This window comes from Rhyacophila brunnea, unplaced genomic scaffold (genome assembly GCF_057557595.1).
Source record: "Rhyacophila brunnea isolate RB1 unplaced genomic scaffold, BYU_Rbru_1.0 scaffold_13, whole genome shotgun sequence".
Taxonomy (NCBI): domain Eukaryota; kingdom Metazoa; phylum Arthropoda; class Insecta; order Trichoptera; family Rhyacophilidae; genus Rhyacophila; species Rhyacophila brunnea.
Genome location: NW_028232785.1, coordinates 35978831 through 36002312, shown reverse-complemented (window position 1 = coordinate 36002312; position 23482 = coordinate 35978831). Strand labels below are relative to the sequence as shown.

Genomic DNA, 23482 nt, shown 5'->3' with positions numbered 1-23482 from the left:
AAAATGTTATTTGTTAGAACAGCAAGAGCAATTTATGTGTTTGTCAATTTAATTATATGACAGATGCGCTTGTACACATCCTCCCATAATATAACGAACCTTGAAGTATAAATTTTTCAGTGCATTTGACGATAAATGCCAAAGTAACGCTTAATGTTATGTTATTCAGGAGAAAAACCAGTTGCGTGTGATGATTGTGATTTGAAATGTAATCAAATATGTCATTTGAAAACACCTTGTAGTCTTAAAATATGTTGAATGAAAATTGATACTGGTGCACACCCTCAAAAATGCGATTTGTGTTCATATAGATGCTCGCGAATTAAATTTTAAAAAGACACAATGACGCATTCTGAAGAAAATCTAATAAATGCACTGTATGTTCATATAGATTCTCGCGAATAGTATGCGTACTTGCCAGAGCGAGAATTAGAACCTGAGACCCTCGACGCAATAGGCCAACTCTTAAGCTGCGCCGGCATTTTTGGTGACTGGTGAAAAACCTTATAAATGCAATGTATGCTCATATAGATGCTCGCAACTTAGTCATCTTAAAACAAACAAATGACCAATTCTGGTGAAAAACCTTTAAAATGCGATGTATATTCATATAAATGCGTGCGACTTAGTTGTCTTAAAACACATGAAATGAATATATACATATATAGAACATACTCGTGAAAAATCTATGTTCATATGGATGCTCGCGACGGAGTAATCTTCAAACACATGTAAAGATACTTAATGGTGAATAACCTTTAAAATAAATTGACTACCTATACGGAGCCTCGGCACAACATTATCTTAAAGTTCATAAAACGAAACAGGAGAAAAACCATTTGCGTGTGATCTATTTCATTTTAAATGTAAACAAATATGTAATTTAAAAACTCATAAACGTGATGAATTTAAATATAAATGTAAACAGACATGTAGATCGGTACGTTGTTTAAGAACTCATAAACTCACACATTCAGAAGAAAACCATTTCCTTGCGTGAAACAATTGTCGAAGCCGTCAGAGGCAATAACTTTTTAAAGTACCTACAAAACTTCATTTGATATCGATTCTGAAGAGCATAATATGAAGTTTTTGTCTAACACTTCTCTCTTAACATAATAGGTACCTACCAGAACTACAAGCATACGTTGCACCATCTGGAGAAACAGAGAAAAAGAAAAAAATCATAATACCTATGCAAATATTATGAGGAAGAAATAAGTGCCTGCAAGGTAACTCCTATATACAAAATAAATATAAATGTCATTCCAATACTATCTTTTGAAGAAAATATCGTTGCATAAAAATATATTGCATTTTTCAAAAATATGCATACCTAATTGTATTCTAATAACGTTACGTTATTAGAATACAATTAGGTATGCATATACTATATAAAATAATATTACGGATCATATTGTTAAAAAACAGTAGGTAAGAATAATTATTAATTACTGCTTTTCCCGTATGCAACTGACATTGATCTATTCAAAATCATAAATAAAAAGATAAATGTTAAGAATGTTGAATGTTTTTGTAATTTTGACACTTTTGTGTAATCAAAATATCAATTTAAAGGTAGTAATTTTAAGTTTTAGGTAGTATAAACGGACAAATTTAGTGAGCATTACACCGTTTTGACTCTTTTGACTGGATTTTCCAAACGGATGCGGTCTTTTTTGTTCGGGATATTTTCACGGGGTACTTAGTGAAAATGGAAAAATGCAAATTTTTCGCGTAATTTAAATGAAAAAACAATAAAAACTTCATGAAAAATCATGTAATTAAAATACTCAAAGGTGTGTAATTAAAAAATGTGGAAAAAAAATGTTTGGTTTTTAAACTTGACGGCCGCTCAAAATTAAATTACTAGCTTAATATAAGAGATAAAAATTTAAAAAATCGTGTTTAAAGTTGACATAAATATACCTAATCAGATGCATTTAACAAAAAAATTTTAAGGCTAATTTATTGGTTCAAGTATCAAGTCATTAGAGACCAAACGTTTAGCTGGAACACCCAATTTGAAATTGGAATTTTTCTGTTATTATATGTGCACAAACGAAAAAAAATCGTGCACAAACGTGCACTAACGATGCACAAACAAATGCACCCAAAAAAAGTTGGAGTTTTAACATTGGGTGATCCAGGTAAATGGACTTGTCGAATCTCTATTTATTTTCTTTAGAGAGCATAGACATTTTTTTTTTCATCGAAGTCCTGATGTCTATGGTAGTTGCCATTTTATATTTTCCAGTTAAACACGTTAGCCGGAGGTCGTGAACTATTGACAGATTTAATATCAAATACCGCATAAAATGGAAGAAAAACCCGGTGAATTATCACATGACGAAACGGCGGAGGAAATCAGCGACGGTGCATACCTATCAATTGACGTAAATCACTTCAACAGCAAGGGTCGATTTGACGTGTCAGTCAAACAGGTAAACATCGAGGACCACGATAGTATCCACTTAAAAGAGGTAAGTAGATTTCTAATTTGTTTAGGCGAGGGTATTCAAAATTCTGTTTCAAATGCGCAGTAACTAAGCACGACTAATCTACAAAGTGAACAACCGAGTGTAGACAATATTGTTTTAATATCGGACGGAACCAAAACTATGTAATTATACAGAGCTTTTTCATTCGATTTTACGAAATAAGTATTGCAAAAGTCATCACGGTTCTTGTCTGTTTAGTGGAAGCCGACGGCAAACAAATTTAATTCAAATTTCTATATACTAGATTATAGTTAGGTTAGCGTGAATGCTTTAGGTTAAGGCCAGATAGGCAGGCGCCTTGCTTGGTAACTACGTGCTAGGTGACATATCCTAGCGAACAGACGTGCACTATACCATCGCAATGGCCACACTGGACGCTTCGCGCCTCGCTACGTGATTATTAGCCACCTCGTGAGTTTCCCGGCGAACAAACGTGTTGGTTATTTTTATTGTGTCACTAGTGATTTGGAAGATGGCGGATGTTTCTTCAGTATGACAAACAACAAACACTGTATATTTTGAGGTTATGAATAATGAGGCGTGGGATGAATAATTGACAGTAGGTACGCATGCAAATCTTTCGCAAATCCGAAATTTTAAACTTAATTCACTGTGAGAAGTAGTTTTCTGGTTAGTTTTGAGAGCGACATAAAGTTGTTGACTTGAGCGCTCCCGAATGTCAAATGAATTTGTACCTAAGCACGTAGCGTGCAATGTGGCAGAGTGTTTTAGTAGACAAGCATAGTACCTACCTATGTTGCCGAAGTCTTAGTAAAATAATCTGCTGTTGATTAGCACAGTGCATCGTATTAACCATCATCAGTTGAGTAGGTAATAAGACTTTGATTTAAAAGACGCTTTTAGTTTTTTTAGTTAGAGTATTTACCCAACCCGGCAAGGTTGAATTACCTGATCTTAGACTAAGGCCATCCTCTCACGTAGAAATTAAAATCCAACAAACTGGTTGCTGATGGAATTCATAAACTGGCCAGTGACATGCTTCGCACACCGGGCTACCGAAATCCAATAATCTCATAACCTCAAACTGTCAAACTGTCAAACCCATTGACTCTCCTAGGTACTTAATCCTAAGCGTTTTCCGTAATATCTTTACGGGAATATTCTGGCAGCCAGTAATTATACAGGCAGGAGTATTTCTCAACATCAGCCACATGTTTTAAATTAAAAATCGGTTCGCCTATCTCTAAATTTTTACGTCTTGACTTGTTATTGCTTGTGTATTTCAGTTAAATAGTACCAATTTGAATGATTTTTTATCGAATCTACAGATATTAGTACCATTGTTTAATAGGTGACTGGAAACTGGGAGACTAGCATGTCGCATCTCCTCGGTTTCAGTTGCGGAGTATTAGAATCTGAGAGATTCCAGTCTAGCCGTCAGCAAGCCGGCATTGAAATACATTAGCTGGATACTGGAGTTTCAGTCTCGTCTTTTATGAGTATCCACGTGAGAGGATGGCCTTACTAGGTTGCTCTACAATCTCCCGAATAAACACGAAGAGGATCGAGCGCGAGAGTGTGGTAGATCAGTTATTCTTCTTCCTGTGGCAGTTCTTTGTGCCTATAGAGTTCACGTTGTTATTATGTATTGTGTAGGTACTGTTATAGAACAACTTTATATAAACACCTTTTATATTTAAACTGGCTTTATTAGAATGTAATATCTATATAAAATGAATGTTTGTTTGTTTGTCCGTCTGTCCCGTATGCGTTCCTATACCATTCGTCCGATTGTGGTGAAACTTTCGTGAGTTGTTGTGCGCACACCCGCGAAGGTTTCTGAATTAGTACAAATAAACTTGTTTTTCTTCTTCTTCTTCTATTCGTATGCGTTCCTATACCATTCATCCTATTGCGACAAAACTTTTGTGAGTTGGTTTCTCAATAAGTGCAACCATCTTCTTCTTCTTCTATTCGTATGCGTTCCTATATCGAATTCCAAAAATCCATGATTCTCACATAGACAGCTGGATGTGGCCTAGTCGTCGGCAAAGGAATGACCAATTCGTTGGTGTTGGTATGACTCGCAGCCCAAGCATGCAACTTTGTCTTTTTAAATTAAAAAGTCGCATTCCACCAATCTGAAGATAAGAGGTGGATAAGATGGAGGAGTAAGAGCCGGCATAACGCGGCAAAGACTATGCTTTGCTCTTCTTCTTGGTCGTACACTCATGGCTGAGATCGACATTTTTGTGTTTATGGATTTTTTTAGTTTTGGAAAGCGCTTATGAGCAGGTATTAAAAAGGCCAATAATTAAAATTTGTCGTAATTAAGCATGGCAGTCGTAGGATAGTGGTAATGCATTAGTGCGCGATACCCAAAAGACGCAGTTTTGTTTCTTACTTTTTTTCGAAAAAAAAATTCTCTGTTGGCTATATTTTCTCATGAGTGTTTTCAAAACTATGTATGTTTAATATGGTAAGGTAAATACATATCGCATTCTGAGATCTATAGGGTTGCAACTGCAAAATTACCCAAAATTGAACACATAATTTATTTTTTCGCAAGAAAAAAAACGCACTCGATTGGATTCGAACAACCGCTTGTTCGGTTATCAGCCGAACGCACTACCTTTACGCCACGGTATGATAATGCAATTGTGACGATTATACATTATAATATTATAGTTTAGAATTGTTCCGTTGCCTAGGCAGCGAATCTATTATTGTCGGCGATTTGCAATTCCTTACCTAAACAAAATATTAAACGTCAGAGTGACAATTGGTACTTTAAAAATAATAACAACGATAAATAATGACATAATTTAGTAATATAAGTTAAAATTTTTAGAAATAAACCAACGGCGCTTCAATAACCGGCCCGTTTTCTTACGTATGTAATTTAACAAGATAATTAAGAGCTAGTCGAAGAATCTAGGTTATCACACGTTTTGTTCTTCTTCTATCGTGCGTACATAAGTACACACACCGACTTTTTTTTAATCGTCAGATATTGAAATAAATTATATTTCAAATCCTACTGATGATTAAGTTATTTTTATTGTTCTCCTTTATTTCTCTATGTTTTATATTATTTTATTATTTTTTATTTCTTTAATAAAAGATTTTTTATATAAAACACTTATTTTAATAAATTATATATGAAAAAGTTGCATTTTGTTTTTTTCTATTAAAACTATGAAGCCGCATTTGCAAGTTTGTTCGTCAATTCTCAAAATATATGGCCGCAACTGCAAAAATTCACAATATAATTTTAAAAAAATATTTATATATTTAGGAACTACAGTAGGGTAAAGTACACAAAATTATTCTAACATGGTACAATTTTCTGCGGTCTACTGCAATTAATTAAATTGGAGTTAGTTATTTTACATTCAAACTCAAATTACTCAAGATCATGTTATTTGCAGTTACGACCCTATATATCTCAGTGTGCGATATGTTATGCAATATGTTAAAACGGCAGATTAAAGTACTTAATGTAGACGGTATGTCTTTCGGTGAGTATACATCCACTTGGTGGCCACTGAAAGCAGAGGATACAGCTGTGGCAGGTCTTATCCAGAAATGGATTGACTATGGCTGATCCTAATGGCGATGCTGTTACATAATATTATTAATAATGTTTTTATTTTCAGGGGTGTGAAGACAGCCTGATCAATTTAAGGTCGGAGAATGATAATGAAGCTGTAATCATCAAACAAGAATTTGTTGGCGATGAAATTCGCCAAATCAATAATGAGAATCCCCAACCCGGCTCCTCGGATTGACAATACAGCCCAGTAGACCAGGTACGTTCATTTACAGGTTCACTAATAACACAACGTTTAAACATTTTCTTTTTATATTCGAAAGATCGATATCTACATTGCATTAATATTAATAAAGTCATCGCAGTTGTGCTCAACGCAAAAAATTCTGGTCACTCTATTTGGATGTCACTTATTCGAGCACTGCTGGTCGTATGCGGCGAACAATATTGGCTTCCATTGGATTTATCAGGATACGCGTGACTTCACGAAGTTTTAGAGTGAAATAATCCAGATATATTAAATCAACTCATTGCGTTTATAATCGGTTCGCGAAAGAAAATAAATGAAAATCGTGTCATACTAACCTCATCGGGCGGCGGAGGAAGCCGCTGCGCGAACTTCTAATTTTGATCGATTTGTATTTGAGACCACTGTAGCGAGAGAATGCTTCCTCTGATAGCGGCAATTCTGGTGCCAAATTGTGTGTAAAGAACTAAGCTAAGTAATACAGTAACAAACAATTTAATTGGTAACAAAAATGCCTGTACCAAATAAGATACAAAAACTTGGTGGAGCGAGTAGTAGTAATTCTGACAGACAGTGAAAATGGAAAACCGTTCAGTTATATGAAATCTGTTAAAGAAGCTTGGTTAAAATACTCCCACGACCTTTTTGAAAAATTTGAAAACAAGCAAAAATAATATATTAAAAGAATAAAAATTATGCCTTCGTCAAGAAACACAGTGAAAGATAGAATCTCTCATTGTAATATTTAAACCTTTTTTAATAGAATTCTTAAATACTACTTTTTCATTTTTTCTCTATAAAAAACTGCTCGGCACGTCAGACAGTCGATAGATTATATTTGAAAAATTTTGGCACTCGTGCCTACGTAAAGAGGTTCACCAACACCGTGTCTAGGTATAATATTTCTACCTCGATCTCATACTTATAATGAACTCTTAATTTAAAATCTCATAATTTATTAATACTTTCAAATATATTTTTTAGATTATCCCTAGAAGCACTGTACCGGCCAATGTTGCGAGCCTCATATCGTCCTGGGACGTGACTGAAGCACAAGCGTCTAGGGAAGACCTACACATTGAGGAACAAGATATTAAGAAAGAACTTAAGGAATATGTTGAAAGGTACAAAGATGTCGCCTGTCGCAATAGTAAACGTGATATTTTTCAATCGAATATGGTAAACACAGAATTATTAGTGGCTGTTATACAACTGGAAAAAAAATGGTTTCATAAAAAAAATATTGTGTGCAGTATCTGTTTTGATTTTTTTTCATCGTTTGACCTAATGTTGCTTCACAAAGCGATACACAAACCCACAATTGCGAAAACAACCGATTCCGTTGCAAGGCTTTCTGGTGAAAAGCCATTTAAATGTGATAAATGCAATTACTCATGCAGACAGTCAGGTACTATGAAAACACACAAAATGACTCATTCTGGTGAAAAACCATTTAAATGTGATAAGTGCAAATACTCATCCAGACATTCAGGTACCATGAAAACCCACAAAATGACTCATTCTGGTGAAAAGCCTTTTAACTGTGATAATTGCAATTACGCATGCACGACGTCTCGTAGCATGAAAATACATAAAATGACTCATTCTGGTGAAAAGCCATTTAAATGTGATAAATCCAATTACTCATGCAGACAGTCTCGTAGCATGAAAACACACAAAATGACTCATTTTGGTGAAAAGCCATTTAACGGGAATAAATGCAATTCTTCATGCACAACGTCTGGTCAAATAAAAATGCATGAAAGGACACATTCCAGTGAAAAACCTTTTAAATGTGATAAATGCAATTACTCATGCAGGCAATCAAGTCACATGAAAGCACATAAAATGACTCATTCTGAGGAAAAGCCATTTAAATGTGATAAGTGCAAATACTCATGCAGACATTCAGGTGCCATGAAAAACCACAAAATGACTCATTCTGGTGAAAAGCCATTTAAATGTGATAAGTGCAAATTCTCATGCAGACATTCAGGTACTATGAAAACACACAAAATGACTCATTCTGGTGAAAAACCATTTAAATGTGATAAGTGCAAATACTCATGCAGACATTCAGGTACCATGAAAACCCACAAAATGACTCATTCTGGTGAAAAGCCATTTAACTGTGATAAATGCAATTACTCATGCACGACGTCTGGTAGCATGAAAATACATAAAATGACTCATTCTGGTGAAAAGCCATTTAAATGTGATAAATGCAATTACTCATGCAGACAGTCTCGTAGCATGAAAACACACAAAATGACTCATTTGGGTGAAAAGCGATTCAACGGGGATAAATGCAATTCCTCATGCACAACGTCTAGTCAAATAAAAATGCATGAAAGGACACATTCCAGTGAAAAACCTTTTAAATGTGATAAGTGCAATTACTCATGCAGACAATCAAGTCACATGAAAACACATAAAATGACTCATTCCGGTGAAGAGCCATTTAAATGTGATAAGTGCAATTACTCATGCAGACAATCAAATCACATGAAAACACACAAAATGACTCATTCTGGAGAAAAGCCAATTCAATGTGAAAAGTGCAATTATTCATGCAAACGATCAGATCACATGAAAACACACAAAATGACTCATTCTGGTGAAAAACCATTTAAATGTGATAAGTGCAAATACTCATGCAGACATTCAGGTACCATGAAAAACCACAAAATGACTCATTCTGGTGAAAAGCCATTTAACTGTGATAAATGCAAATATTCATGCAGACAGTCTGGTAGCATGAAAACACACAAAATGACTCATTCTGGTGAAAAGCCATTTAACTGTGATAAATGCAATTATTCATGCAGACAGTCTGGTAGCATGAAAATACACAAAATGAATCATTCTGGTGAAAAGCCATTTAACTGTGATAAATACAAATACTCATGCAGACCGTCAAGTAAAATCAAAAGAAATTAAATGAGCCATTCTTGTGAAAAGCCATTTAAATGTGATTAGTGCAATTACTCGTGCAGACAATCAAATCACATGTCAACACACAAAATGGCTCATTCTGGTGAAAAGCCATTAAAATGTGATAAATTCATATACTCATGCAGACGTTCAAGTAACATGAAAAAACACAAAATGACTAATTTTGGTGATAAGCTATTGATATGTGATTTATGTAATAATTACTCATGCGTTAGATCTTGTAGCATGAAATGGCATTAAAAGACTCATTCTAGTAAAGAGTTATTTACATCATTTGCGACTGGAGAACTACAGGGTTCTAAGTGTCGATTTTTGGCCAAACAAAGTAACAATAAGGTAGTCTTCCAAGTAACATTATCTACGTGCTGTATTAATATGAAGTCGATATGTTTTTATATTTTTTCAATAAAACCCAATACTACCAAGTTCTATGTGCACTTTACAAAAAATCTGTGTTACAACTGTACGACAACATTATTTAGGCAACAACAGGAAGTCGCTCTTATCGCGTATAGAATATTTCACAGTGTTGTCATTTTTTGAGAAAACATATCCCGCGAAATTAGGTTTTAAGTTTATATCAATTCTATTCTCAGTAAGTTTATAAGTACATTAATTTATAAGTCTAATTTTTGTTCAATAAATATCAATAGAATTTTTTTTTCAAATAATTTCACCTCTTAATTATTACTATTATATTAGGTTAATTATTACAGCGTAATTATTGAATTTGGAAGGAAATGTTTCATTGAACCCACATTAACTGATAATATTGCTGCAGGTATTTATTAATTAAATAACTAGAACAGAAATTATGAGTAAAAAAGTAGAAGTGAAAGATATAACATATTCAATATTATATTGATGACCCAATCACATGTTTTATAATTTACAAAATGATGTCTTTATATCGTATTTTTAGTAAAATTGTTGTAGAAACACATACTGTGAAAATAATTTTCTATAAATTAAATTATATCCACCTTACATAAATTTTAAAACAATATGTACCTACTTATCGGTTTAAAAATTAGGAAAAAATAGGACAATTCATTAATAATGATCATGTATACTTAATTATTATAAGTCTAAAAATATTAATAAAATAGATTACGATACACATAACTTTATAATATACAAACATAATTTCCAGTATTTGGGGAAATATTTCTAGTATTACAACACTGAATTTTGACATACCTGACATGACAGGAACCCGTAAAATGGGCTTGTTGAAAGTATTGTATAGGCTCACCTTTTAATTACGACTCTTTTTCTTCTTCGCAATAAATCAAAAGTTTACTGATAATAATTCGAACATCATTTCGTATTGTGTTAGACATCTTTTGAATATAAAAAGCTTAAAATTACGTAAATTGATAGATGCGTCCAATACGAAGTGTCAAAAATGTAATGAAAAATTTGGGGGCGTTCCTAATTTGAAACCGGAAGTTCGATTAGCTGTACGTAGTTCACAGATTTGCCACGTAGCCAAGATGAAGTTGCCGGACAATACAGAGTTGTACCATAATCTAGAAAGATCTGTCGTTCTACAGAGTTCCATGTGTGTTGACGTTTCGCGACGCGCGAACTATCATTACATTTATAGTTGATAAATTGGTTTTAATAGAAATTATAAGAGTAAAATCGTGTTGTATAATATTTAAAATTCATTTTTCAGATTCCTGCAGTGTATTTAACTATAAACCAGGAGTATTGTACATAAACTTCTACAGCATTGAAATACATAACCTAAAAAAATTGTTTCGTGACATTTAACAGCAACAGTATTTGTGGAGTCAATAATGGATGATTTATATTATGAAACGTAAGTAAGCTTTAATTATATGGTTATTTTAAGAATTTCATTACATTCGTTATAGTAAAATGTTTACAAACTGTTAATTACAACACCTTATTCAATATTTTTATATTGTGAATCTCTTGTACAATTTCTTTATACATTTTGTTAATAAGAATGTCTCAATATTAAGATTATTTTTAGGCTCTTTGTTTTCATTTATTGATTTTGTGTTATTTATTGTTTCAGGTTTGGAAGTCTTCCCGGAAGCGATAGTATAAACCTTTTAGACGTATCAAATATCAGTTGAGGAGTTGAAGAAATGGATATGATGTATTCAAGCATTCCGATTGCTGAAAATTCCCAGGAATACCATCAAATGTTAAGCCCTCAAAGTGATATTATTATATATCAACAGTAAGTAGAAAAATCTGTCAACGATGTCAGACAAATCAATGACGTATTAATATTTTACAATTTAACTAAATTACACACCTACTTATAGTATTACTAATGTTGCATTTTCCTACTCTTACAGACTTGCAGTTTCTTCTTGAACTGAGGTGAATGATTTAATAGAAGGACATTTATTATTACATTACATTCCCTCAACCACCGCAGATAAAGACGATGGGCTGTTTGAAAGTGAACCACTAACATCTAGGTGTTAGTTAGAAAACGTATCGCTCACCCCGAGAATTGGACACGCAATATAGGTACTAAAATTAAAATGCCAATCAAGCCGAGCTTACACATCAAGACACGGAAAGTTTGTACCCAAGAAATGTGTTTTAACCAGAAAAGATTGTCTCAAAATTCTTGTACATTCAAATGCAGTAAATATATATATGTTTAGAAGAGCAACAGAATATACACAAAGATACATTAAATCAAAATGAAAAATATCATTTCTTTTTAAAAACAACTGAAAGAAGTGTTATTAAACGTCGCACTGTTAAAAACAAGAAAAACCAAGTATCACGGAGGAAGTTTACATTTAAATATAATTTAATGGTGGAAAATTAACTATTTCAGGTATGCAAAACATTTTATTTGTCGACGTTGAGCATCTCTCTAAAACCAATTTATAATGTTCATTCAAATGTAGAAAATGACTTCAGTATTCCAACGCCTGATGGTAGAGGAAAACACGTAAAAACATTTGTGCCTGCTGTATTAAAAAATCAAGTAAGAGAACATATTAACTCCTTCCCGATAGTTGAATCTCACTATTGCAGAGCTTCTACTAAAAGACAATATATAGATTTATCGCTGTCATTATCAAAGATGTATGATCTATATCTTAGCAAATGCAAAGAGACTGACTCCATTCCGGTTATGATGTCGATGTATAAATAAATTTTTAGTACAGAGTTCAATCTTGATTTCCACATCCCAAAATCAGATAGATGCGACACCTGCGAGCATTATAAAGTAGCTAAAACGAATGGAATTCTTACGACTGAGCATGAAGAGATATATAAAATACATTCAGTATTGAAGACAGGAATGCGCGAAGAACGTGGGAAAGACAGACGAAACAGTGATATACCCGTACTTTGTTTTGATTTAGAAAATGTGATAACATGTCCCAGGGCAGATATAAGTAGCTTCTTTTATCACTCAAAATTAAATGTTTACAATATGACTGCGCATTTATCTACTACAAAAAAGTCTATTGTGCAATTTGGAATGAAATACGATCAGGCCGGACAAATAATGATATTGCTAGTGCTGTGAGAAGGATTTTGGATCGGGTCATCGCTGATAATCCTCTAATTACAAGTTTAATTATGTGGAGTGACTCATGCGTGCCACAGAATAGAAATTCTATGATGTCGTATGCAGTGCTAGATTTTTTAAAGAGTAATCCACAAATTTCACAAATCACCATGAAATACTCCACGCCAGGGCATTCTTGTATTCAGGTAATTGACAATGCCCACAGTCAGATAGAAAATGCTATGACGGCTTCCGAATTTTATTCGCCGCTTTCGTTTATTAGAATACTTTTAAAAGTAAGCCGCAAAAATCCATTTACTGTACTACAAATGGAAGAAACCGATTTCAAGGACTTCGGTGCATGTGCTAAATTTTACAATTATAAACTCATTCCTTACACAAAAGTTGCAGCGTTAAGATACACCTAGTCGCGATTTGAAGTAGAATATAGAACATCTCACACTGATACTGATTTACCTATTAAAATTAACATTAAATTATTAGATAGGCCGAGCCGCCACGTTAAAGCAAGCAACTCATCTATAGTAATTCTTCCTCAAAATAATCTTCAGCGCCCAAAAGCTATAAAACAAATCCGTCAACTTCCTAAAAATAAAATAGATTCCTTAAGAGCTATGCAAAAGTTTATGCCAATAATAGATAGAAACTTTTATACAGCGTTACTGCGTAACCAGAAAAATAATTGAGTTTCTATTAGAACATTTACTGTTTTATCCATTTTAATAAAATTATATTCGTCTTAATATTATGTTCTACGTTTAAAAATTTGTGTTTTAAGGATTCTGGTATTAATAAATAATTAATTGTGTTCTTTATATTTTCCCTTGTATCTTTTGCTAGTATTCTGTATGCACATATGTTTTGTTCAGAAGTTTGTGGTTTTCTTATTTAAATTACCATGTTAAATGTGTTTTTTATATTTCTCCATGTATTTTTTGCTAATATATTGTATGCACCTTTTTTATTCAGAAGTTTGTGGTTTTCTTATTTAAATTACTATGTTAATTGTGTTTTTTATATTTCTCCATGTATTTTTTGCTAATATATTGTATGCACCTATTTGTACGTCCTGAGTGGCAGCGTTCGGCGCAGTATTGAGCGTTTTGCGCAACTCAAACGTATAACCGTATAAATGTATAACCAAAAGACATTGTCTACGAACATTTACACACACGGTTATACGTTTAAGTTGCGCAAAACGCTCAACGCTTCGCTGAGCGCTGCCACTTAGGACGTACACTATGTTTTGTTCAGAAGTTTGTGGTTTTCTTATTTAAATTACCATGTTAATTATTTTATTTATATTCTCCTTGTATTTTTTGCTGATATATTGTATCCATCTATGTTTTGTTCAGAAGTTTGTGATGTTATTATCTAAATTAGCATGTTAATTGTGTTTTTTATATTTCTCCATGTATTTTTTGCTAATATATTGTATGCACCTATGTTTTGTTCAGAAGTTTGTGGTTTTCTTATTTAAATTACCATGTTAATTATATTCTTTATATTCTTCTTGTATTTTTTGCTAATATATTGTATCCATCTATGTTTTGTTCAGAAGTTTGTGATTTTATTATTAAAATTAGCGTGTTAATTATGTTTTTATATTTCTCTATGTATTTTTTGCTAGTATATTGTATGCACCTATGTTTTGTTCAGAAGTTTGTGGTTTTCTTATTTAAATTACCATGTTAATTATATTCTTTATATTCTCCTTGTATTTTTTGCTAATATATTGTATGCACCTTTTTTGTTCAGAAGTTTTAGGTTTTTTTATTTAAATTACCATGTTAATTGTATGTATTATATTATATTATATTATTATGATGTTACATACTTCATATAATTTTTGCATTATTTGTATTTATTCATCCTTCATCTTCTTGTTGGTAGTTTATGCTATTTTTTACGATACTTATGTTTTATATTTTAAAATTACATTGTCACCATTTTCATTCAATTTAAATGGTATTAAACAAAATTTACAAAAAATTGATTTTTATTTTTCTGAATTTCCCATTTTCCCAACAAGTAGTAGCTGTCAAAATGTATACTTAATCGATTTATTTTTTAAATCAACGTTTAATATCATTGTATGTCTCTGCGGAGTTTATAAAAAAGCAACATATTATAATAATATATTAATCGTTGGCAGTCACAATACAGATGGATTGTAAAAGAAATCAGTTTTCAAAAACTAACCTCGAAATTGCAACTTAAAACGTCGGCATTCTCCTGCTTTATATCAGTGCGAACTTCCGGGCTGATTGGGTAGCTAGTCTGTGAATCAAACAAAGGCTTGCCTTCTGTATCAGATTGTTCTCCATCACATTCTCGCTTTACGTCCATTTTAATGGAAAATATGTCAGGAAGAACGTGACAAACAGAATCCATTCAAGGTAGGTACCTACATTAATTTAAGAGAAGTGTTGCCGCAATACGTAATTATTTATTATATAAGGCCGAAATACTGAAAAGTCTATACCGTGGAAGCGATTAAACAATAAGCTGTGTTTTATTAGATTTAAGTTTTCTACTATTCTATTTGGTAGGTAGGTAGTTTTTTACCACTCGGGTTTTGCCTTTCGATATTTTCAAGCACTACACGTATTCACCAATGGCAAATACACACTAACAGCGTACCTACCTAGGTAGGTATACTGTTACACCCATGACTATTGGGACTCTCCCAATATTATATTAGATAGTCTTAATTACCTACGTAATTATTAGGTGTAAACATGTCACCTGACCACCTAGTCAACAATGGGCGTACGTACGTACGTCCAAAATTCCTTGATTAACTGTCAAAATGTTCAACACGTACTTAGCACGTAAGAATTATTGTTTATCTAATTATAATAATAGTACCTATGTCATGGAAGAATGTGATTGTGCCGAATAAAATAAACGAAAGCAAAAGAAACTTAATATTCGGTAGTAGGTACCTATGTAAAAAGAAAAGATGGCATCACTGCTCAATGTTGAAAGAGTACAAAAGAAAAAATGGGTACATAGTCGCGAGAGGACGTGGTATTGAGTTCGCGAATTCCCGCGCTAAAAACTTAACAATAAAATGAATTCAGATACTTAATAATAATTAGAATATAAGCGATATAATTAATATAAGGAACATAACAATATAACATTAATTTGGATAGGTACTGTTAAACATAAGTTTCTTTGTGAAAATAACTGTTGAAAATATAAAGCCACGTGTTCAACAAAGAAAGACATTTTTAATTTTTGTGAATCCCGGGTCCTACCTACATCCTGAGCTAGCCACAGGACATGGTATATCTCAATACATACACTGTTATTTTAAACCTATACCTATAATAAATCAATTAATACAATAAAGTAGGGATACTTTATTGTCTACCCAATCAGTCAAGGCTTAAGTAGGTACTAGTAAGTATAACGAACACGACATTGTTAAAAGGCAATGTCTTTTGACTTTGCCTTGTCTATCCGTGTATGGTGTAAATCACACCCAATGTCCGTGTGCCTGGCTCAAAATACGGGTGGCATTTTGTTTGTATTGCACTGAAAGATAGGTATGTTCTTTTGCCGCGTTGATGATTAATATTGTATTTATTTTAACAACGTCTGTGGAAGAAAACTTAAAAATAGAAAAAATGCAGATGCGCATTTTGCCATTTGAATACCTAGATGCGCTGATCTCGTTATGATTGGGGAAATGCTGGTTATAATTTTCGCTCCATTGTTGTTTTGACAACAAAACATAAATACTTATAATTATTATTGAAGTGTCACCGTGTCAAGTTAGTGTTTTATCTATTATAAATTAATATTAGTTTCGACGGTAAGCACTTTTCAGTATTGTGGCAACACCTTTCTAACATTAACCTGAATGTATCCTGTCTGTCACGTTGTTCCTGCCATATTTACACTTAACATGGATGTAAAGCAAGAATGTGATGGAGAACACTCCGATATAGAAGGCAAGCCTTTGTTTGAGACGCTGACTATCCATCCAAACAACCCGGACCCTCGCACTCATGTAACGCAAGAGAATGCGGACGTTTCAAGTTGCAATTTCGAGGTTAGTTTTTAGAAAGTGAAATCTTTTACAAACAATTTACATTGAAAATAACAACGGTTAGTTTAATATTATAAACTGTGGCTTTTTTACAAACAATGTAGGAACATAGGTGACATTAAACATTGTTTCAAAAAATTAGATGTTTATACAATTTGACAGCTACGATATATTTGTGATATTATAGGTTAGGTTTGTTTATCTACTAATTCTTGTTAAATATAAATATTATACAATGTTATATTATGGTGATTACGAGACCCGAAACTGTTTTCACCGTGTTTACAAAATGTAATAATGCTTCTTTCAGTACCTTAATATGGCAGACCTCTCTAATATAAAATCTGAGACAGATGATCAACCAGCTGTCGTCAAGCGCGAGATTATTGAAGATATAACACACCCATTATATGATGATGCATACCCTCAACCGGGTTGTTCTAATTCAGATTACAGGCCAATACAACAGGTACGTTCAATTGTGCGTCGGTAAATGTGCCGTTTTCTTCCATTGATGCCGTATTATATTGAAGGTTCGATTTTTTTGCGTCTTTGAAACTTCATAAGGAACTATTGTATTATAATTCGGTCAAACTTGTTTCAATTATTGATTTCGGAGTAGATTCGAGTTATTGGCGATTTCTAAAACAGATATTTTGAGACAGTATTGAATAGGTATATATATCTTTTGTTAAATCACGTAAGTATATTTAAATATGATGGTTTATACATCGCAATCATTCGAATGTAAAGCAATGATTAATGCGATTATCTAAAAATGTGATCAATTGTATGGTGAATAAAATTAATCGCCCATGATCTTTTTTGTCTTGTTGAGCCTAATGCTTCAAATACACTATATGACGATCGGTCATATGTTTGTCGAAAAACCCGTTTCTTATGTTGGCGTCCTGTGTCACAGGGTGTCACAGAGTAAATACGATGTCATAGCTGTCATATACTATGTATGTATAATAATATGTCGAAAGGCATAGATTTGATCATATACACTAAATCGCTCTTAGCATATATTATGTGCCCGATCGTCATATAGTTTTTTTATACCTTAATACAAGGTAAGCCTATTGTCTATAAAAAACGACTTGCAGTCGTAAAATACGTGAAATGGGATGAGAATAGACCAATTCTTTTTTCAAAACTTATTTTAACAAATTTACGTTGCAAGCATCAAATTTTACTAAATTATCTACCATTCTGCATGACAACATAAATTTAGGCGTTCGTAAACAGTTTGATAGGTCAAAACTGGCGCACTGCGCATGCGTTATAAGTAAACTGGAATAGTTTAAGATTTATCGTTTAGTTCACTGTACCAGAAAACTTAAACCATTTTCTGACCATCAGAAGTGGTCTGAAACGTCACGATCTGTCAAAGTACTAATAACTGTCCAGACAGGCCCCAACCTAAAAATGAGCCATTTATTATATTCCGTACCTATGTTATTTTCTCGACATTTACGATTAAGAAAAATTGATATTCTTCTGCATACGTATATCGTGAGATGTTCATATTAATATTTTAGACATTTACACAGTAGGAGTTCAGTAGAATTTGGTAGTCATATTATAGCGTAGTAACCGATACCTATTACTCATTAGTAACCATATGCGAACAATAACCCGATTTGGTCGTATTGTCTCATAATTCCACCCAAATTTTCTATAAATAGAGTTCGATTCGATATCATCACTTGTTTGGTTTTTAGTGAAAGATGGTGGTGTCGCTAGTCGACCGAAAAATTACAACAGGACGGATTGACTCGACTAAATGATTTTACTAAAGTACTGACTCAATTTGTCTGTTCGAACACGTTTAGTTACTAAATTTCCGCCACTCGACTAAACTTCTCTCCTGATCCGAACCGGCCTTAACTCATTTAGTGCTAACACCGCAACTGGCGCGTTTTGCGTACTTGGCCATTCGATATAATTAACGTGTTATTTAAATGTGGTTATTAAAAGGATAAGGTCAGCAGTGATTGTGTTCTTATTTACTGCTAACAACGCGACGGCTCGTTTGCATTAGTTGGCCATTAGATATAATTGTCATGATATTTAAATGTGGTAAATTAATTAGTAAATAGTAGGTCATCAGTGAATCGGCTAAGGGTGTCTCCATGAGCGTAGCAAAACAATCAAATGTCATTGACGTGCCTATTCAATCGAGGGAAATTGTTGAACGAAGCAGTACGCAAACAAGAAGCAAAATATCTTCAAAGGAGGTATAGTGCTTCGAACCTTGTCCAATAATGCAACAAAAATACTGAATGGACATTTATGGTCGAGTAAAATGCGACATGGAATGTATCATAGCACCTGATATTTTTGTGAGACAGTCTGCACAGTCGTTTGGTGAAATTGATGTGCAAGAAATGGACACCAAAAAGATAATAGTGCTTGCTTCTGCGAAAGAAGTCCGTCTGAGGTTGAACAGAGCTTCATTTTTGTTAGAAATTTTGTTTGCAACGTGTGTTATAATTTTTTTTCATCTGCGCACATTTTGAAGTACCATAAACGTATGCACGATGCGTTGCTGACTTTCGATGAAGTGGCTTTTCCATGCGACCAAAGCAGTCACTTGTATGAAAAGTTTGATGCGTCGATATTTAACAGTCATTCACAGGTTACTCATATAATGTACATGCTCATTTGATTATTGTTGTTAAGTATATAATGTATTGTATATTGTCATCTGATACGTATCTATATCCTTTACTTAAGTATATATTTTTTTTATTTGTAATACAAAATGGGTATCATCCAGCGGCAAAGAGTGTACATAGGTTGCTAATATCCAACATAAATATAGTACACACAAATCTTCTTCGTTCGTATCTACGTTTTGGTTTTCATTTAACTAAACTGCATTTTAAAATACTAACCCAGCCATCTGTAATATGTACTCTTAATTGAACTAAAACAAACATGTATGACCGCAAAAGTGCTCTATTTTGTCGGATTACCCATAACATTGGAATGTCGTTCGGTGATTATACATTCACCTGCCAAATTAAGTCATACATTGGCGACCAATTATTGAAGAAAGAGCTATGGGGGACCCTTCAGGCTAATTGTAATGATGAAACTATTACATAATATTTATAATATTATTTTCAGAAGTGTGACAATGGTCTGATGAATATTAAGTATGAGAATAATGATGAGGGAGTCATCATCAAAGAAGATTTTGTTGAGAATGCAATCAACCAAGGTAATGATGAATTAACTCAACCTGGCTGCTCTTATCTACGAGACAAGCCATCAGACCAGGTATGTTTAATTACAAATGTTGTTTTTTTTAAGGTCAATGGAACTTTAAATAAAATTGTAAAAGTTAAATTTAAATATTTTTTTTGAGAAAAATCGATATCTTCATGGCATTAACATTTGTAAATGATTTCGGGCATGTGGCCACCACAGCTATTCTCAATGAAGCAAATTCGGGGCGCCCAATTTGGACTAAATATATTCGAGCACTGCTCGAATTGTTACGGAAAATGGAGGCCTCCAATACGATAAATGTTGCTGGTTTATCAGCTAATAACAGTGACTTCACGAAGTCTCACAGGAAATAATCCAGTGATGTCAAATCGCACAATCCTGAATGCCAGTTGAAAGGTCAATTTCTCAAAATCAATGTATTGCCAAATCTTGATTTACTCCATATACGCCAATTTTGTCTATTAACCAATCCGTTTAATCAAACATTGTGTTGACAATTTGGAATCGGTGCTCGATCGTCACTCTATTCATGTTTGCCTGTCTAAATATTGTTCATAAATGTCAAAAAGTATGCGCAGTATCACAGTTCGGTTTGACAGTTAACTTTTTCGTAAGTTATATCTAAGCAAAAAAAAATAGTTGTGAAATCACAACAAACAGAAAGGTTAATGACATCTCTAAAGTAAGATATTCTTGCTTTACCTTTCCTTGCATGCAGCGTATATTTTTAGTGTGGATAAGTCATTGTACCCTTACCCTCATTTGCTGCAGACTAGACAGATAAAATTTAGTGGAAATTTGGTCGCAAAAGTGGGCAAGCCAAACGTTATTAATTTATTTGCACATTAGAAATAGTGATAATATTTTTAATAATCATGTTCCAAATTCACGAAATATTGAAACCAACAGTAAAGGTTTCTACTGGGAATGATTGGGCACATTTTCTCCAATACCGAATAGCACCTGTCGTTAATAATCTATTAAATCATGTGGAATTCTGATGTATGAAATATTAAAATACTGTCAATGATCGAGGTTGCTTGATGAATTTTGAATATAATTTTCTAGCTTTGCTTTTCATTATGGCAGGCACTGTGCACACTCTCAAACGACACTAAAACAGAACACGATATAATTATTGTTCTCGAAGATGATGTATACATACATAGAAGTGCATTGTTTTGACCCACTTATGGATCTTTCCGTAACAATATTTCACTCTCACTTCGCTCTTTACCAATGTCTGAAAGTGCTGAAAAACAAAAGCGTCAAAAAAACAAATTGAACATTATAACTCATAATTGATAATATTGATATTGATTATTACGATTTTTCTAGGTTTCTACCAAGGGATATTTCACGAGGCATCACGATACAGATGAGAGTCAACAATCCTCAGACGATGGCATCCAGGATAGAGCGATACAGTATTCAGAAGTGACGATAGATGAGAATAGCATTAAACAAGAAATCTTAGAACGAGGTGCTCCGAAGGAAATTCGACTTATTCTTAGAAGAGTAAACCATTTCCCACTTAATTTGATTTGCTGTATTTGTAACGCAGTTTTCGGATGCGGTAATGCTCTAAAAACTCACAAAATGGTACACATAGACGTGATTCCTGATCAAAATCATAGCATATTAGTCTCGCAACATAGTAATGTCAAAGTACATTCAAAGATAATTACTGGCGAAAAACCTTATAAATGCCAACTATGTTCATATAGATCCTCGACATTTCATAATCTTAAAAGACATAAAATGACACATACTGGTGAAAAACCTTATAAATGCAATGTATGTTCATATAGATCCTCGACATCTCGTAATCTTAAAACACATAAAATGACACATACTGGTGAAAAACCTTATAAATGCAATGTATGTTCATATAGATGCTCGACATCCAGTTATCTTAAAACACATAAAATGACACATACTGGTGAAAAACCTTACAAATGCAATGAATGTTCATTTAGATCCTCAACATCTGGTAATCTTAAAACACATAAAATGACACATACTAGTAAAAAACCTTAAAAATGCAATGTATGTTCATATAGATGCTCGCAACTTAGTAGTCTTATAAAACATAAAATGAGACATGCCGGTGAATAACCCTTTTAAAACAATATTATTCATATAATGCAGGTGATACTTTTCGCATTCCTGAATAGTATCTTTTGATAAGTGTAAGTGTTGTCTTGTGTAAGTGACCTACCTCACATTGTGTCTCCGTAAAGAGTTCAACCCATGCGTGCTACCAACGCTCACGTTAGTGTCTGAAACATGAACTCTTAATAAAAGGTAAAATTTCATAAAAATGGATAGCTTGCGCAACTAGACATGAAAAGGTGCTTCTTGGACACAACGGTAAAGATTGCAAAAAAACTAATGGAGAAGAAGCAGACAAAAATACGCGATGTGATCGAGTTCGCTAAACAGATGAAATGGTAATAGACTAGAGATGTCTATCAGTGAGTGGACAACCGCTGGACAAATGGCATCCTACAGTGGTACCTAAAGAGCGGAGCACTAAATGCCCACAGGTGCACCCTTAAGCCCGCTCGATTCATAGTGTTTGGAGAATGCACGTGACAGCAAAAAAACTAGGTACCGAGAAGGCTGGAGGTAGCTTTACTGGGTTTCGTGAAAAAATTTCAACCTGCTTCCAGCCAAAAAGATTCTGGCTTCCTGGAAAGTAGTTAAATACCATCTATCTATAGAGTGCACACTGGAGACCTACGAAATGTTAGTGTGGCTTGGAATTATGCTATGAGACTTAAGAGCGACATGTATTCTTGAAGGCGCAGTGTCATGTCTAGCTAACAAAGGAAAACAATTTAAAAATAATGAATTATGTCAATTACATATTGGAATTTCTTTTAATGTGTTTACTGTCAATAAATGGTGGAACTGCATTGTATAATTGATTTAATAAATCGCAAAATTATAAGTACTTGTTTTACTTTAACTTTTTAATAAATCTGGACCCGTTTCGTCTGCTTCAGTAAGACATTATCAACGAATTGTCTCTGTGAGGCGGAAGTTGATGAAACACTAAAAAAAATTGCGTTTTATTAAATTAACAAATAATATATATATAGGAATATTATATAATTAATTTTTATGTACATTATCGGGAGTAACATTTTTTTCTAGATGCCTTTATGGATACCTTTCATTTACTATCGAGTTTCTTAAGGAATTTGGCACGCAAACTACTCTTCTTGATGGTAGTCAAATGAAAATTGCGCCGGCTGACAGAACATGTCTTATTGAAAACTATTCTTCTACCCGCATCAGGTATTGATAATTTGATTTCGGCCAGGGCCTATGAAACCGCCTTGCAAAACCCTGTAAATTTCTTTGTATCGCAAGGCGATGGTGATTCTGATGAATATTTTGTCGTATT

At 33.4% G+C, this 23482-nt stretch overlaps 1 protein-coding gene across 1 annotated transcript; it reads left to right on the top strand.

Moving 5' to 3' along the window:
• Positions 1–16608: 16608 nt before the first annotated feature.
• Positions 16609–23129, top strand: LOC147077403 (uncharacterized). Its single transcript, XM_085940821.1, has 4 exons — positions 16609–16827; positions 17135–17293; positions 19963–20115; positions 21406–23129. The coding sequence occupies exons 1-4, from the start codon at positions 16636–16638 to the stop codon at positions 22105–22107; spliced, it is 1206 nt and encodes a 401-aa protein (XP_085796947.1). The 5' UTR covers positions 16609–16635; the 3' UTR covers positions 22108–23129.
• The last annotated feature ends 353 nt before the right edge of the window (positions 23130–23482 follow it).